General features: G+C 33.6%; 1 protein-coding gene across 1 annotated transcript; it reads right to left on the bottom strand.

Annotated features, from left to right (window-relative positions):
* Positions 1 to 367: 367 nt before the first annotated feature.
* LOC136801627 (uncharacterized) lies at positions 368 to 2109 on the bottom strand. Its single transcript, XM_067058266.1, has 3 exons — positions 1842 to 2109; positions 1250 to 1533; positions 368 to 1027 (listed from the first exon to the last, which is right to left on the bottom strand). Exons 1-3 carry the CDS (start codon positions 2019 to 2021, stop codon positions 469 to 471), a joined length of 1023 nt encoding a protein of 340 aa, XP_066914367.1. The 5' UTR covers positions 2022 to 2109; the 3' UTR covers positions 368 to 468.
* Between the last annotated feature and the right edge of the window lie 11790 nt (positions 2110 to 13899).

Raw genomic sequence — 13899 nt, 5'->3', positions numbered from 1 at the left:
GGTATAATGTTATGATTAATAAAGTTTGCACTCAAATCAAAGAAAAAGTCAAAAATACGTATAAATCATATCATAACTTTTTGATTATATCAATCAAAGTAAGCTGGTCTACATATTATCTACAATATATTTGATGAATAGATCTTATCGGAATTTTCGATTTTTCTAAAAAAACGATGCATTGTGGGATTGTTTCGGGAGTACTACAATAGAATTCCCTTGAGGAATTCCTAAGAGATTTCTATTTTAATACTCCTGAAACAATCCAACAATGCATCGCTTTTTTAGAAAAATCAAAAACTCTGATAAGATCTATTGGTTGAATATATCACGGGTTAAGTCAGCCGTGTTTCTCAATTTATTCTGAAAATCTTCCTACACAGTGAATAAAATTAAGACCATTTCTTAAGCCTTCCAACCAATAATCTAATCTAACTTAGACATCAGTTCTGTCGACATCACCAGAGCCTACAATTTGCAATGTTGGTTCTTTTGAAACAAATGGTGAGACACCAACCATTCATTGCCACCATCATATTTGAAAACCTCTGAACAATAAATGAAAAACATGCGCCAGTTAAAAATCTGCTTATCTGTTTCATCTCCATGTTGGCGGTGCAAGATCTCATAAACACGGTCACGGTTGGCGTCTAACCGGTCTAGCCAAGCCTCCAGGGTTCTTGAGTAATGGATGCCATTGACATTCCAGTGGTCAACTACACTCAAATCTTTCTGGAAATACAGAAATAGATCGCTGGAAGGCATGGTGCCACCGCTGAAAAAATGTTTAGCCATCCAGCCAGTAGCCTCATCCTTGCTCTCTTTGAAGTGATAACAATATTCACGGTGACACAAAATATGTGTGAATAGGTAACCAGCAGGTTTCAACCATGAAGATACACGAGACATCAGGTTATCATAATTCTTCATGTGCTCAAACATTTCAACAGAGATGATACGGTCAAACCTTTCCTCTGTGGTGAAGACGTTAGCATCAGCTGTGATACATCTCAATCTGTTAGAATACCTGTTTAAAAGAAATACTTTTTAAAAGTATTGTTATAATTCTCCTATCCTCTCTGGCTTTTCAGATGGGACTGATGTCATTTTGAGCTAGATTTTAATGAAGGATGACAAAATTTAATGAAAAAATACTAATCATTGAGACAAAATATAGAACAAATAAAAATGTATCAACTGGAAGTCTTTTAAAAGATCTTCTCTAAATAATACAAAACCACATTCATACCCTCTCTCAGCAGCCCTTTTGTTGATCAGTGCAGCTTGAGTTGACGAATTGGAAATACATGTGACATCACAATTTGGGAATTTCTCCACAATGTATAATCCAGTCACACCCCAACCACATCCCAGATCCATTATTTTCAATCCATCGGTAACACGTGCTCTATCACAAATCATCTCTAACATGCAGTCTTCAGCCTCCTCTAATGTACTTGACTCAGATGGGAAATAGCAACTACTGTATTTCAACCTGTCTCCAAGGATAGTGAGATAAAAATCTGTATCCACCTTTAAGATAAAGTTTTACAGAAGTTTAAAACATGAAAAAATGTGTAGAAATCTGAATGAAGCAAGGATATTTTCATAGACAAGATCCTTGATTAATGTTTGGCACTCTTCAACCATTAAAATACTGATTTTCCAACCCAAGGTTTTACATTCTCAAAAGTTTGGAAAAGAAATCATCAGTTGTTATTCCAAGTGACTATCCCTTTCCAGTTAACCACTTATAAATTATCATGAAAAATGACCAAAAAAATTAATCCTTTTAACAGGAAACCGTGTGAAGGAGAAAACTTACAAAACATCGCATTTACCTCATAATGTTGATCATTTGCTTCTTTTGTTTTGATAGCGATTGGCATTTCCTTCAACTGTTTCACAAATTTCATTTTATATCTTAATTTCTCAACAGCATCACCATCACAACTCAACTTTTTGATCCAGCGGCCCAAATTAGCTTGAATGGATTTCCTTAATTCTTTATCGCCTTCCATAGTCAATCTCTGTCTTTGCAAGTATACCTTTTATTTTTGTGTTTCTATTGTTTCTCTTTGGGAAACTGAAAACAAAATAGCAACCTTGCCCTAATTTTTCAACATTTTTATAGTCATGTCATCATGGATGACATACATTGGACCCCCGATGGACCCCAATATACCATTCCAAACATAGACGATTCTTTGGAGGGAATTATATTTAGTATATATTTGATTTGATGACCACAGGAGATTTTTGGGGCAAAAGATCTTAAAACTGTAAGAAAAAAACCTGTTTTGAGGCTTAATAAAAAGCCTGACTATGGGAAATGCACAAAATGACTTAACATTTAAAGAAGAATAAATCATCGCAGACTGTATCATTAAGGGCGTGCGATACCGGCCACACCACGCGCACACCTCCAAACACACCTAAAATGTCTGAGGAGTGCGATCAACCACACCCCATTAAGTTAGTATCACGCGCCTAAATTACTAAAATTAAGGTTTTAGGAGTGTGATTGACCACACACCTGGAATTTTCAAATGATGCAGCAGGCTGCATCGTTTGAGGCGTGTGATAGCACGCGCACACCTTCACACACAACTAAAATCTTTGAGGAGAGTGACTACTTAAAGTTATGCATAGCACTCCTTATCACATGCTTAAAGTACTTTTTAGGAGCGCGATTGACCACACGCCTGGAATTTTCAAATGACAAAGCCTGATGCAGCCTGCATCAGTAACTGGTGACACCACTAAGATGGAGCACACACTTCACCTGCATAAAGCAAATTACACTAGGAAGGCCAGCGTGAATTCCATTTGCAAAATACCAAACCAAGTTTTAAAAAAACCCTCAGAAAAAATGCGGTTTGTGTAATTTACAATGCGCGATCCAACGATTCACGATGCACGATGCACGATCCATGCATAATTTATGTCGATTTATGTTAATTATTCTAATTGTGCACGAATAAGTTTTCGTAATGCTAGCTGCAAACATCCTATAACAATAACGAAAAAAAAAAATAAAAAAAAGGGGAAATAATTTATCATAATCAGAATGATTAAAATAACTTATATCTTCTGTGTAGAAAAACCAAAAATTGATAGCGAGAGAAAAAAATGTTCGCTGTATGCCTCACTTGTTTTTAAAATGAAAGAAAAAGCCTTTGACGTCATAGAAAAGTTTTGGCGCGAAAAATTTATTAAAACAAACTCATTTTTGTACGTTTATTATTTTTTTAAGAACAGCGAATGAGGTAAATAAGGAATCATTGGCTACATTACTTTTGGCATGTTCTTATAAAAGCCTTTCACCAACTGAATTGCAACTGGTGCTTTTATTTATTTGATATTTTTCTCTGTTTGATGATCAATTCAATTTGTTTGATCTTTCACAAAAAAGGTGAGTTTATACACGCGCTCTTCATTAAAAAACGTCTTCCCTACTTTACCACAACATTGTAAATTTTTGTTTATAACCCTGTCTCAATCCAATGCATTTGGTTGGTTTAATCGGAGAAACGTTTTTGCTTTAAAGAAAGAAAGCAAAAAGGTTACAAGATATTCAATTCAAAGCATGGGCAAAAAAGTTTATGTTTTGATTTGATTTGATTGTTGAGGTTAAAATATATGCACGCATACTTTACATTTTTTCCAGGAATACAAAAGAAGGAATTAAAATATGTGAAAACCTGTAAATGCATAATTAGAATAATTAACATAATATATGCATGGATCGTGCATCGCGCATCGTGAATCGTGAATCGTTGGATCGCGCATCGCAAATTACACAAACCGGAAAAAATGAGGAGTCACATAACTTTAAAATCTTTAGCAGTTTTTTTTAAATATTCCATTTTGAAGTACTCACACAGGGTAATTTCCAAGCACTTTTTTACCACTGTTATTCGGTGGCAAATACTCAATTTCGAATTGAGTTTCCAAACTCAATTTTGTAAAGAAAGCGCACACTCTCTGCTTAAAAATCTTTGTTGATTCTACAGTTAAACAGACCAGATTTAGCTTGCAGAAAAGCTCTGATATATCAAACAAAATATTGTGACAATCATAGAATACATAGCTGATCAACACATTTCCAAAAGGAATTTTTATCATACTCAATATGATGCAGGCAGTACGACTGGATATGAAATGGCAGTTGGGGACAGTCTGTGAGAGAGGTTACAGAGGGGTTTTAGAGCATTAATTATTCATTGTCATTTTATTGACAAAATACACTTCAATTAACAAAATAATAGGACAATCACAATAAATGGAGTCTGCCAACTTATTCTTTGATATAAGAATTTCATACTCAATGTGATGCAGATATAAAAAGAGACCATTCAGAAAGCTACATTCTTGCTACAGAGTGGTCTTACTGTAGAGCAAACACAAAATTATACAGGTCTTTATTTTCCTCTCGCGGTGATCTAAAATCTGGTCTGCAATATTTTTAGAGTACTCCAATAGGACATATTTGACCTATTGACCTGAGTACTCCATGGAGCTAATCCATGTTTTACAACAACCCGGTTTCATTTTTCCCATCCAAGACCAAAATCAAGAGTCTCACCTCTAGCTCTTCGGGCTTGAAATTCAATGCACAATGGTTTAGACACAGAAAACACAACTATCACAACTACAGAAGTCCTATCATGAAAAAATGATTTTTTTGCAGGCAATCAATTGAACACTTTTTTCACCACTACAGTACAGTATTTGTGACCACGCCCTTACCAAAATATTGATTAGAAAAGTATACTTTCAGTATATAGAAAGTATACTGCATTCATACTTTTGCTCAAATTTAAGGATTAAAGTATACTCTAAGTATACTTATCAAAATCAAAGCATCACTCAAATTAACAAAATTTGTACTGCATTTATACTGCAAGAAGAAAGTATAAGAAAAGTATACTGTTTTTATACTTTACTGTACTTGTTTTTGAAAAAAAAGATAAAAAGAAAAATAATCGGGTGCATAAATCAAAAAGTATACTTTAAGTATACTGCCCTTGGAGAGGGAAAGTTCTTATTTGTTTTGAAATCATTTTTCCTTTGTTAATTTTCATGCATGAAAGATTTTTCTAAAAAGAAGTGAATTTCATAAAAACTTTGAAACACATGAAAAAATTCTCTCATTAACATCAGAACATTAATGTGTGTGGTGTTGTGAGAGAACTTTGTTTTACCATTTTTTGAACAGTTGAAATTTTAAACATTTATAAATTTGAAGATGAAGTGTTTGCTAACAATTAGCAAAGGTTTAATGGATGATGTACAGCGACCTTGCTTATGTAAGTATATAGATTACCTGTATATTATTCAAAACTAATGGTGCACTATGTGAATGTAATGAATCTTGTTTGTGATTATACTAGTCTGTGACAGCAGATGAGTTAAGGTAGTTTAAGTTAAACCTGATGTGAGTGGATACAGATTTTCTTTATCTGCTTAAGAGCTTTTAAGATTATTTACTTTCGTTACTGACAGTTACTTTACTTTCAATGTTACCAGATTAATAGTTTGGTTTTAAAATTTCTTCAAATTCATAAACTTTATAGGCATGAACTTTTTAAATTTCATTGAAGAATGTGTTTTAAGTGGCCATGTGGTTAATACTAGCAATTTGTATAAAAGTATACTTTATTTATACTTTTTTGCAGTATATTTGAAGTATATTTCCATGCAGTATACTTAAAGTATATGGAATATTGTTCCAAAAATTTAGTACTTTAAGTATACTTTCTATAACATCAAAACATATACTGAAAGTATACTTTTAGTACCTCTGAAAGTATACTTGCAGTACAATATAGAATATACTTAAAGTATACTGAGTTTTGGTAAGGGCGGCCATTATGGCTTGTTGAATCTGTCTGTGGCAAGAAAAAGTAAACAATATGGTATTTTTTCTAACCAAGGATCTGAAGGATAGACCTTTTCGCCTTTCCATCCGCCAGATTGAATTGTATGCAAAAATTATGATGGCCAAATTGCCATGGTTAAATTCCCTTAGAAAGTATGCAAAACATATGCAAAAAGAAAGTATTATAAAACTTATGTATGCATAATTGTCACTATATTAAAGTGTAATCTTGTAGAAAAAAGACTAAAAATGTTTCTCTTGAAAACTAAAAATAATTATCGACCAATTATCGCACAAACAGGCACTTTCACCTAAAGTCTGTCTCGAAATAATTTGCAGCTGGAGAAAAAAATGGCTGTAACCTTTGATAGAATTCGAATCAAGTTGCGATTTTGTGCTCGTTAAAAAGATATTCGTGAGTGGGATATTATCAAGTAAAAAAATTGAGAAAAAAAAGGAATATGAAAATGAAAAATGAAGAAGAAAAAAATCAACTTTTTGTAGAAATGTGGTATAATTACCATTTTCACAGGAGTGACTCTTCAATCTTAGATCATCATCAATGTGAAAAAACTTTTCAAAAATATTCATTCAATCAAAAGATATCAAACAAAGTTTATTGCTGGTTGATCGACAAAAGGCTGTTTTTTTGTCGTTTTTTACCAGTTTTTACTATTTTATAGAGTCAACCAGCAATAAACTTTGTTTGATAACGTATCAATAAACTTTGTTTGATAAACGTATCGGATAGGTATGAATTTTGATTTTGAGAAACAAGTAATTAGTACAAAGTTCGAAAATGCTGGCTTTCCCACACGCTTTACAGAGAGCGTTATCAATCAATTTGAGATGAAGCTTGACACGTCGTCAGAATTCATAATCCCAGAGTTCTTGTTTAAAGAGCCAAGAAAGTTTATTCTAATTGAAATTCCGTTCTGTGAGAAAAATGAATCTTTATCAAAACGTTTTTTAGAGAAATTAAAGTCCTTCACCAAGAATAATATCAATTTTGCCGTTAAATGGTCCACACAGAAAGTCAGGCAATTGTTTAATGTCAAAGATAAGAACCCACATCCGGCATGCAAAATTTATGAAGGAATTTGCACTTGTGGAAATAATTATGTTGGAGAAACCGAAAGAAACATTGAAACCAGATGGGGGAACATGAAAACATTGATAAACACTCTGAACCAGCCAAACACCTGCGTAAATTCCCTAATCATCAATTCGTTTGGAAGGTTATCTTTAATGCCCCTGAGAAAACTGTTTTACGAAAGAATTTAGAAGCATCTATCATAGCCCTCAAGAGACCGTCTTTAAATGACCAACTTGACTCAAACCGATTAATTCTTTTCCGAAATGGAGTAACTTAGCCAGACGATCTCAATCGAACGGAATCGACGATCGAACCAGTCGAACCAAATCGAACGCAAGCGACCGATTGAAATTTGATTGTTGAACGCAATCGAATCTCAATCGAATATTACCGCAATTTTCAGATTCAATTGATATTCGATTGCGTTCGATTGATGTTCGATTGCGTTTGATTGTGTTCGATTGCGTTTGATTGTGTTCGATTGCATTCGATTGTCGATTCATTGACCCCCGGATTGTTCATGGCATAATTTCTACGGGAAATTGAAAGTAATTTCATTTGGCTTGTGATGTTTGAGAGCTTGGATGTTGGGAAGCTGCAAAAATAAAGCCAGACGATCTCAATCGAACGGAATCGACGATCGAACCAGTCGAACAACAATCGAACCAATCGAATATTATACCCAGAATTTTGACGTTCGATTGAGATTCGATTGCGTTCGACAATCGAATTTCAATCGGTCGATTGCGTTCGATTTGGTTCGATTGGTTCGATCGTTGATTCCGTTCGATTGAGATCGTCTGGACTTAGTCAATTATTTTAATTACTTTTTACATATTCTCTTAACATGCATTGCCTTTTGTATTTTAATATGTTTCTTTTATCCAGTTTTTTACTACATTTAATTACTTTTAAACATATAAATTGTAACTTATTTTTTGATTTCCAATTTTTAACATCATTAAGTAAGTAAGTAAGTAACTAAGTATTCATTTGTAGCACTGAAGATCAGTCTAGGATTATACTAAATTAAGGGACGTCCCTAAATTAAGGGTGTCCCTAAATTAAAAGACATTGATTAAAATCATGCCCCTAAATTTAAGGACAGTCTCTAAATAAAGGGACATAAATTTTCAAACCTCAATCTTTTGGCAACCATCCATCAGCGGCGCTCATTTTTAACAATGTAGATGCTTCTTCACTAGCCCTACAAGCTTGCAAAATATGAAATCCCAACAAAGTCGGGAGCTTAGGCTAGAGTTATTTTTGTCGCAGCTACTTTTTCTCGCGCTTTTTATCAAAAAAAAAATTGGGTCACGAGCATTGAGTTTCAAGCCCGAAGGGCTAGAGGTCAATCTCTAACCTTTCTCAGGCAAGAAAAATTGAAGCCTTAAAGTATGCGCCGTATTTGTGATGATGGAATGAATCTAGCAATTCCTTTGTTTTCGATTGATATATTTTTCGAAATTGAGCGGTAAATTTTAGTTTCAATCTGTCATTTGTGTAAAAACCAGGCGGGTCGCTCAAGTATGGTGGCCCATGAGAGCCAAATTAAATTGTTTTGACATTTTTATAAAAAAAATTCAAAATAATTTACTTTCCACATTCACTTTTGCAATAGCTTTTAATTTAAGTTTTGAACTAAATTTTGATTTCAAAATTGATTTAGTTTCTATTTTCGTTTCAAATTTAAAACGGGTTTGTTTTGAAAAACGATTTCCAACTCAGCCCATCGAGGCCATGTCATTTTAAAATCAATTTTAATTTTTTTTAAATGAATTGATCTGACAGCCCATTGAGGCCATTCATAGAAATGAGTAAATTTCAACAGATAAAGTTTCTTTTGATAATAGAACGAGCCAAAAATATTAAAGCATATGGCGGCAACATGAAAGGGGTTGGAAGTAAATAAAACTTCCCTCCTATTACACTCTTTTTTTATAAGAACCAGTAAATTTTTGCTGAGGCTCGGCTGTTCTTAATTTTCTGGCACTTTGAGCCTTGAATTGTTCTTATTTTGTTCTTATTTTTTCTAAGGTAAAAAACAAGTTTTGGCTATTTACTTTACTATTTAGAGGATTTTAGAAACCAGTGATTCTTTTTGCTATAACTCTCTAACTTCAGCCTCTCCACTGTTCTTAAATTGCTCTTATTTTTTGGCATTTTTGAGCCTCATTGTTCTTATAAAATTGTTCTTATATAAAAAAAAGTGTATTTCCTCTCTTCTCAACATTTTTCCTTTCATGCTCGCATGCTGCATATGAAGAAAAAATTCGACTCTTTATTTACACATCAAAACAAAGGCTCTTTCATGTTGCCCATTGTTTGGTGAATAATTTTGTCTGCAAAAAGAAGTAAATTTTCAAGACAATACAACTCACCAGCCAAACAATGAACAATGGAAAGGAAAAGCACTGTGACGGACAAAAAATCTCTCATTTATGGTACTTTAGAACACTGGAGTAAAGGATATCATTTTATACTCTCCTACACATTTGTAAAAATGTTTGGGGTTTAAGCACTAAGTTGTTTTGGCCTTGATGGGCCGTGAACTGTAAACAAACCAATAAGTAACCATAGTAACTTCAATCTTGTAAGCCTGTAGGGGTCTGGAGACAAAGCTGTCTTTGGCACTGATGGGCTACGCGAGAAAAGTGATTTTAAAAATAAAAAAACAAAATGCTTTTTAAAATGATATCGAAAAGTAAATGAGAATTAAAACAAAATTTAAATCATTTGTGTGGCCTTGCTGGGTCGTATTTTAAGTTGTTTTTAAAGTCATTTTGAAAACGAAATTACTTTTAAATTGATTTTGAAATGAAAGTTAATTGAAATTGTAAAATGAAAGTTATTTTCATTTATAAAAAAAATCTTTTTTTGAGTTTTTCAATAAAAAATTACTTGGCACTTATGGGCCACCATACTCAAGGCCGCGCAACTTTGGTAGGATTTGTTGGCTTCAAATCCTACCAAAGAGATTGACCTCTAGCCCTTCGTGCTTGAAACTCAATGGTCACGAGAGAAGAAAAAATCGTCTAAAAGTCGTCGGAACTTGGCCATAGACGTGTAAAATGAAGACCAACTTTTTATATTAAGTTTCGTGTTTTTAATCATTTTTATGATTTTATCATTCAAATTTACAACATAATTTTGTTTTAAAAAAGCAAATAATAAAGTTTTGAGTAATATTTTGGTCTTTTTTTGGAATATTTCATTATTTTACTTGGTCTTTGCTTCACACGCTTTATAGTTCAAACGCGTTTAATTCAGTAAGATAAACGCGTTTCACACGCGCTGCGATAAACAAAAGAAATGTCCTAATTTGCTGATTCAGCGTTCGTCCGACGTAATTTTTGAATTTTATCTCAGCCAAGATGGTCGTAATAACACACTTTCGATGGAGTGTAAAGTTCAGGAACCGCTGACGCACCAATCTAAAGATATTTACACTTTAATTTTTTTGTCCCTTAATTTAGGGACAGTGTCCTTTAATTTAAGGACTGTCCCTTAATTTAGTATAATCCTAGACTGAAGATGATTTTTAATCGAAAAGCTTTTGCTCAATTTTAAAACATTGTTGTTTTTCTTTAAATTTAAAAATCATTATATTCCCTCGTCTCTTAGGGTTGGTAGACGATATCATCCACCAGGATGCAAGTGAAATTTTTCAATCTGCAAACAAAGAAGAAAAGTAGAAAAGTAGAAAATACGGGAAATAAGAGAGGATGCATCCGTGGATGATATCGTTTGCCAACCATGTCTTATTAGAACAAGCACTTCAAAAAACCATAATGCTTGAGTCCAATCCTAACCCTAACTGACAGACTGATAAATAATCTATTCCTGTATAGACCCCAGAGCCAGAATAGCAAAATTTCCACGTACTAGTAGACTAGAATGAATGAAAAAAATTGAAGGGGCGGAATGGCATGGCTGATTGGATTCTTACCTTTTTTTTGAGCCTTAATAAATTCATAATAAAAAAATTTGTACTCTTGTTTGCCAGTACAATTTAAAACTTGAATCCAAATCTTAGAACTGTATCCAGTAGTCTTTCTTTCTCCTGCTCCTCGTCTCTTCTCTTGTCGGCGCTAACTAAAACATATATTGACCTTAGGCGAAAAAAGCTGTTGAAAATTTCAAAAGTTGTTACTTAATGGTGTACATTACAACAGGAACCGACTGTCTAAATTGGGTCCAAGATTAGTCTACCATTTTGTATTGGAACTCGCGAACAAGGGCGGTGAATTGGGCGGTTCGAAACACGATAGGGCAAATACCCCCGGGGGGGGGGGGCACTCGATTCAAAAAGCGACCGTATGTGCAGTCAGAGGAATCTAAAGGCCGCTACCCACTCAGCATTTTATGGTCGTCGAACAAGGCGCGCATAAATTACATAAATCAAGCTTTCAAAGGCTGTCGCTTTGAGCGCAACAAGAGTTGAAACTTTTTAACTTTTTTTTCGCGAAGCTGTACAGCTCATCCTTTGTTTTTCTAAAATCAACCAATCAGAAAAGAGAATTTTCTTCTTGTACCGTGTGCAAAAGATGTGTATCATGTGCTAAAGATGATGAACAAAAGAAAAGAGAAAAAATGTGCTGCAGAGTGGAATGAGAAAAGCGCTCAGCGAACAAAGAGCTCGAGCCGTGCACTTTGTTCGGCGACCATAAAATGCTGAGTGGGTAGCGGCCTTAAAGAGATGGAAAAACAGCTTCTTGAAAACAATGGAAAAACGGCTCGTCATATACCAGGTCTCTTGCCCTTAAGGGAGTTTATGTCGAGTAAATAGGTTTCTTTTGTTGTCTCGCTATAAAAAATCTGCGTAATTAGCGTGTTGTGACAAAATTCTTTTGTTTCAACAAGCCTGATTATGCGCATATTTTTAGGGCTTATATTTTGGGTACACCTCTCCTATACAAAAAGGTACCTATATGTTCTTGCTCAGAATTTCCTAGCGATTCTACTGATATAACCGCATCATGCTCGAGAAAATTATAACTTCATCTTGATTTTACTCAACTTCTGACAGTTTTACAAGAACCAATTTAATATCATTCGTATCATTGCGTTAAGAATTTCTTTTGCTATACATTGGTAAAAATATTGCTCCTCATTCTTAAAAATTGAACTAGTAATCGGCAAAAAAGGAAAAACAAATTTTCATTTTTATCGTCAAATCATGTAGAAACCGTCCGATTTGTATGGCGAGCCGTCTTTTCTGGACTTTCACTTAATGACCTAATCAGCGTTTTTACAATAGAATTTTCAATAGAAGTGCTCGTTGAACTTTGAGTAATCAGTAGTTTGATTCGCAAACCTCTATAGATATATCTCCCATAATTTTCAGTTTGGACTTTGCATCATCGAAGATCTTGAAATATTTGATAAAAATCATGAACTTTACATCCATCGGGTCGTGAATTTAAGGGAAAACACAAATATGTTCATAGTTTCTCTCCCTATTACTACTGGGCTTAATAATTTGATTTTAACTACCTTAAGGGAAGAATTTTTCGCGAAATTTAATTTCGCGAATCGGAGTTTCAAAATGGCAAATTTCGCGGAATTTAATTTCGCGAATGAGCCGATTTTAAAAGTTTCACGGAATTTAATTTCGCGATTGAGAAGAATATATCAACTTAGATTAACTTTGAAGCATCACGGAGGTGTTTATATTTGTTTATATTTGATAAAAAATACACGTTATAATGCTTAAAAATCAATCGTGTCCATCTTTTTTGGTAATATCTGGACAAAAACAACAAAACAAAAGAAGAAGAAAAAAAAAACAAATTTCGCGATTTAACAATTTTGGTGTGTTTCGCGGAATTTAATTTCGCGAATTACACCCAAATTCGAGAAATTAAATTCCGCGAAAATTTCTTCTCGCGCAAATTTCTTCCCTTAAGGTGTACACCTACATTTTGGGGGCCCCAAACCTGCGTTTCAACAACCAGGGGTATACTGTAAAAATTTTATCAAACAAATTTATGCCCAAAACCCTCTAAATCACATTTTCAAACTATGGTCAAAGTTTGTGTTCATATCTTAAAGAGATCTATCGAGAAATCGGTAAAATTGCAAACCTCCGTTTTGGAGGCCCTTAGAAAAAAAGCTACCTATCTTTAAGCGATTGAAAAATATTGTTGAAATTGAAAATTTTGAAAAAGATCTATTGGTAAATAAAATAGACATATTAAAGTTTCGCATGCAGCAAAAATTTTTTGTAAAACCTCCTTTCCTCTAAATTTGAGAGAAATTTTAGATTTGATCAACATTTTGGCATACTGTAGTTGAAAAAGGGGATCCACAAAAATTAAATCATTTTTGAAAATAATTGTCTCATGAAAATATCTTCTCGCAAATATTTATCCACTTAAAAGTATCTCGAGAAGATTGTACCTTAAGGGAACTTATTTTGGCGGGAACTAATTTTGACGAATTTAGACAAAATTCGCCAAAATTAGTTCCCTCCAAAATTAAACATTTTACTCACTCGCCAAAATAAGTTCTCGCTAAAATTAAATTTTTTGTTATTTTGCCTAAATAACTTCTTGAGTTCACAAAAAAGCTTCAAATAATATAAGGCTAAAGTATAAAGGCAAAGGATATAAGGCAAAATAGAACAGAGATTTACGCTGTCACTCGCCAAAATTAAAAAAAAATCATCAATCGCCAAAATAAGTTCTAGCCAAAATTAAAAATTTCAGGATTTTCGCCGCTCATTTGTTCCCGCCAAAATAAATTCCCTTAAAGGTACTAAAATCAACATTAAGTGATTGCAATGTTTATAAATCCGATCAAAATGGTTCGCATTTTCAGAAAGGAAAACTTGACATAAAAAAGTGACATAATTTTCAAACCATAATTTTAGTAAGGTTTCTTGTTATGAATTCCTAAGAAAAAAACTGGAAAGACA

The sequence above is a fragment of the Clytia hemisphaerica genome, unplaced genomic scaffold, assembly GCF_902728285.1.
Source record: "Clytia hemisphaerica strain Z4C2 unplaced genomic scaffold, Clytia hemisphaerica genome assembly, whole genome shotgun sequence".
Classification (NCBI taxonomy): Eukaryota; Metazoa; Cnidaria; class Hydrozoa; order Leptothecata; family Clytiidae; genus Clytia; species Clytia hemisphaerica.
The sequence above is the reverse complement of the archived record's forward strand: the minus strand, read 5'-3'. Positions and strand labels throughout refer to the sequence as shown.

Coding starts and splice junctions, on each gene's coding strand:
- LOC136801627 (XM_067058266.1), bottom strand. CDS start 2,021: ATGGAAGGCGATAAAGAATTAAGGAAATCCATTCAAGCTAATTTGGGC. Junction 1,534..1,841: donor CAAATGATCAACATTATGAG/GTAAATGCGATG, acceptor TTTATCTTAAAG/GTGGATACAGATTTTTATCT. Junction 1,028..1,249: donor AAAAGGGCTGCTGAGAGAGG/GTATGAATGTGG, acceptor TCTTTTAAACAG/GTATTCTAACAGATTGAGAT.